At 49.9% G+C, this 2,100-nt stretch overlaps 1 protein-coding gene across 1 annotated transcript in view; it reads right to left on the minus strand.

Moving 5' to 3' along the window:
- Positions 1 to 359: 359 nt before the first annotated feature.
- The window catches only part of LOC105523785 (rho GTPase-activating protein 23-like), a 31,618-nt gene continuing 29,877 nt past the window's right edge, over positions 360 to 2,100 (minus strand). The window contains 1 exon segment of the mRNA XM_011958772.1: positions 360 to 937. Coding sequence (XP_011814162.1) covers positions 922 to 937 — 16 coding nt within the window. The 3' untranslated portion in view covers positions 360 to 921.

Genomic DNA, 2,100 nt, shown 5'->3' on the forward strand with positions numbered 1-2,100 from the left:
AGGCAGGCAGATCACGAGGTCAGGAGATCGAGACCATCTTGGCTAACCTGGTGAAATCCCATCTCTACTAAAAATACAAAAAAATTAGCCAGACATGATGGTGTGTGCCTGTAGTCCCAGCTACTCAGGAGGCTGAGGACTCAGGAGCTGTAGTCCCAGCTACTCAGGGAGGCGGAGCTTGCAGTGAGCCGAGATGGTGCCACTATACTCCAGCCTGGGTGACAGAGCTAGACTCCGTCTCAAAAAAATAAATAAATAAATAACTTAGGGGTCTATAGTGATGTCCCTCTTTCATCCCTGATATTGATAATCTGTGCCATCTTTCTTTTTATTCTGTCAGTCTGGCTAGAGGTTTATCAATTTCATTTTTTTTTTCAAAGAACAGGCTTTTGGTTTCATTGCTTTTTTCCAACTCTTTTCAATGTCATGGATTTCTGCTCCTCTCTTTATTTCCTTCTGCTTGGTTTAGGCTCTCCAAAGACCTTAAAGGATATCTGTTTCATTTATTATAGCACCCCACAGATTTATTGATATCCCCATTTTACAGATGAGGAAGCTGAGGATCAGAAAGTGGTTAAGTAACTTGCCCAGTGTCCCAAACTACTAAATGGTGGAGCCAGAACTCAAACCCAGGACTTTCTGACTCCAGAGTCTGTGCTTCTAACCACTGAGCCACATTGCCTCCTAGGCACGTAACTCCCAGGCCAGGTCCTTCTACTACAGCAGATGCCTCACCAAACACTACCAAGGTAAGCAGCTTGGCACTCAGTACCTCCTGCCTTCCCTCCCAGGGACCATCAACTTTCCCCATGGTCCAGTTGCCATTCCATCAATTCCCTTGAACAAAAACCAAAGTGGGCTGGCTTGTACAGAGATCAAGCCTTCAGAATTGCATTCATACGTACCTTGGACTTGGCTGAACTACAGGTGGTAGAATCTGTTGGTGAAAGACAGAAAAAAAAATGAAAGTTGTATCAGGGAAAAAGAAAGCTGAGTCTTATGCACACAATTCCCTCTCCTCAAAGGCTTCAGAAACCAGGGAATTCTGAAACACAAGATCTCCCCAGGCCCTAGGAGCATGAGCATGATGGACCTCTGATGTCATTTTCTATGGGAGAGGGATGGAGCAGAAAATGATGTTAATTGCCACTTCCTCTAGAGGCAGGAAGTGACATCAGGCTGCCAGCCACTGGCCCCTCATTTACTGATGGCTAAGGGCAAGGGGGCATTGTCTTTGAGCCTGGTTCCTCTTCCCTTCCCCTCCCGTCCCTGTTACTCTGAAGCACTGGAGAGAAAATGCCAAATATCAGATGCAGTCCATGGAAACCACCACAGTGAAACACAGCAAATCACAGGTGCTCTGGAGAAATGGAGACCACACAGTGCACGGAGAGGTGGGTGCCCTACATCCACCCCCAAGCACATGAGAAAGAAGAGGGACCACGTGAATAATGGATAAAAGAGCAGAAATGAAGTGGGTGGGACACAGGAGGTGGAGTGGGCTGGTGATTAGAGCCTTGATAGGTTCCACCTCTGGACCTGGGGTCACCCTGCCCTAACAGGCAGGGTCCCCAGTTACAACCAGAGATACGAAGGAGACTAAAAGCATGGTTTCTGTGGGACTTGGGTCCCACTCCCTTAATATCACTGGGGTGGAGAAGGAACCAGAAACATGTCCTGGCAGGTCCTCCCCCAGGCTAGAGAGGGAGCAGATTGGTCCAAGGGCCTCCCGGGGTCCCACAGGGGAGTGGGCAGTTGTGGTTAATCCGCACTCTCTGGCAGGCAAGTTAGACGCCCGTCTCCAGACCCCTCCCCCTGCACAAGGTGAGAAAAGCAAGATGGAGGACCACACACAACACACAGGGCACGGGGGGCGGCGGGTGATTAGAAGAGACCCAGGGCCCCTCTCTGCCCTCCCATCCCCATGTCTCCTGCCCCCTCCTGAGCCTGCCTCTGGTGACTAGGGAGCTCCTGTGTGCCTCTGTCAGAGACAACAGAAATGCTAAAACTAAAGGGAGGGACAACCATGGCAGGGGGAAGAGTCAGTGGCTGCAGCCACAAAGGGAGTGGCCCTCATCTGTCTCTGAGGACATAAATCAT

Source organism: Colobus angolensis, unplaced genomic scaffold (assembly GCF_000951035.1).
Source record: "Colobus angolensis palliatus isolate OR3802 unplaced genomic scaffold, Cang.pa_1.0 Scaffold474, whole genome shotgun sequence".
NCBI classification, from domain to species: domain Eukaryota; kingdom Metazoa; phylum Chordata; class Mammalia; order Primates; family Cercopithecidae; genus Colobus; species Colobus angolensis.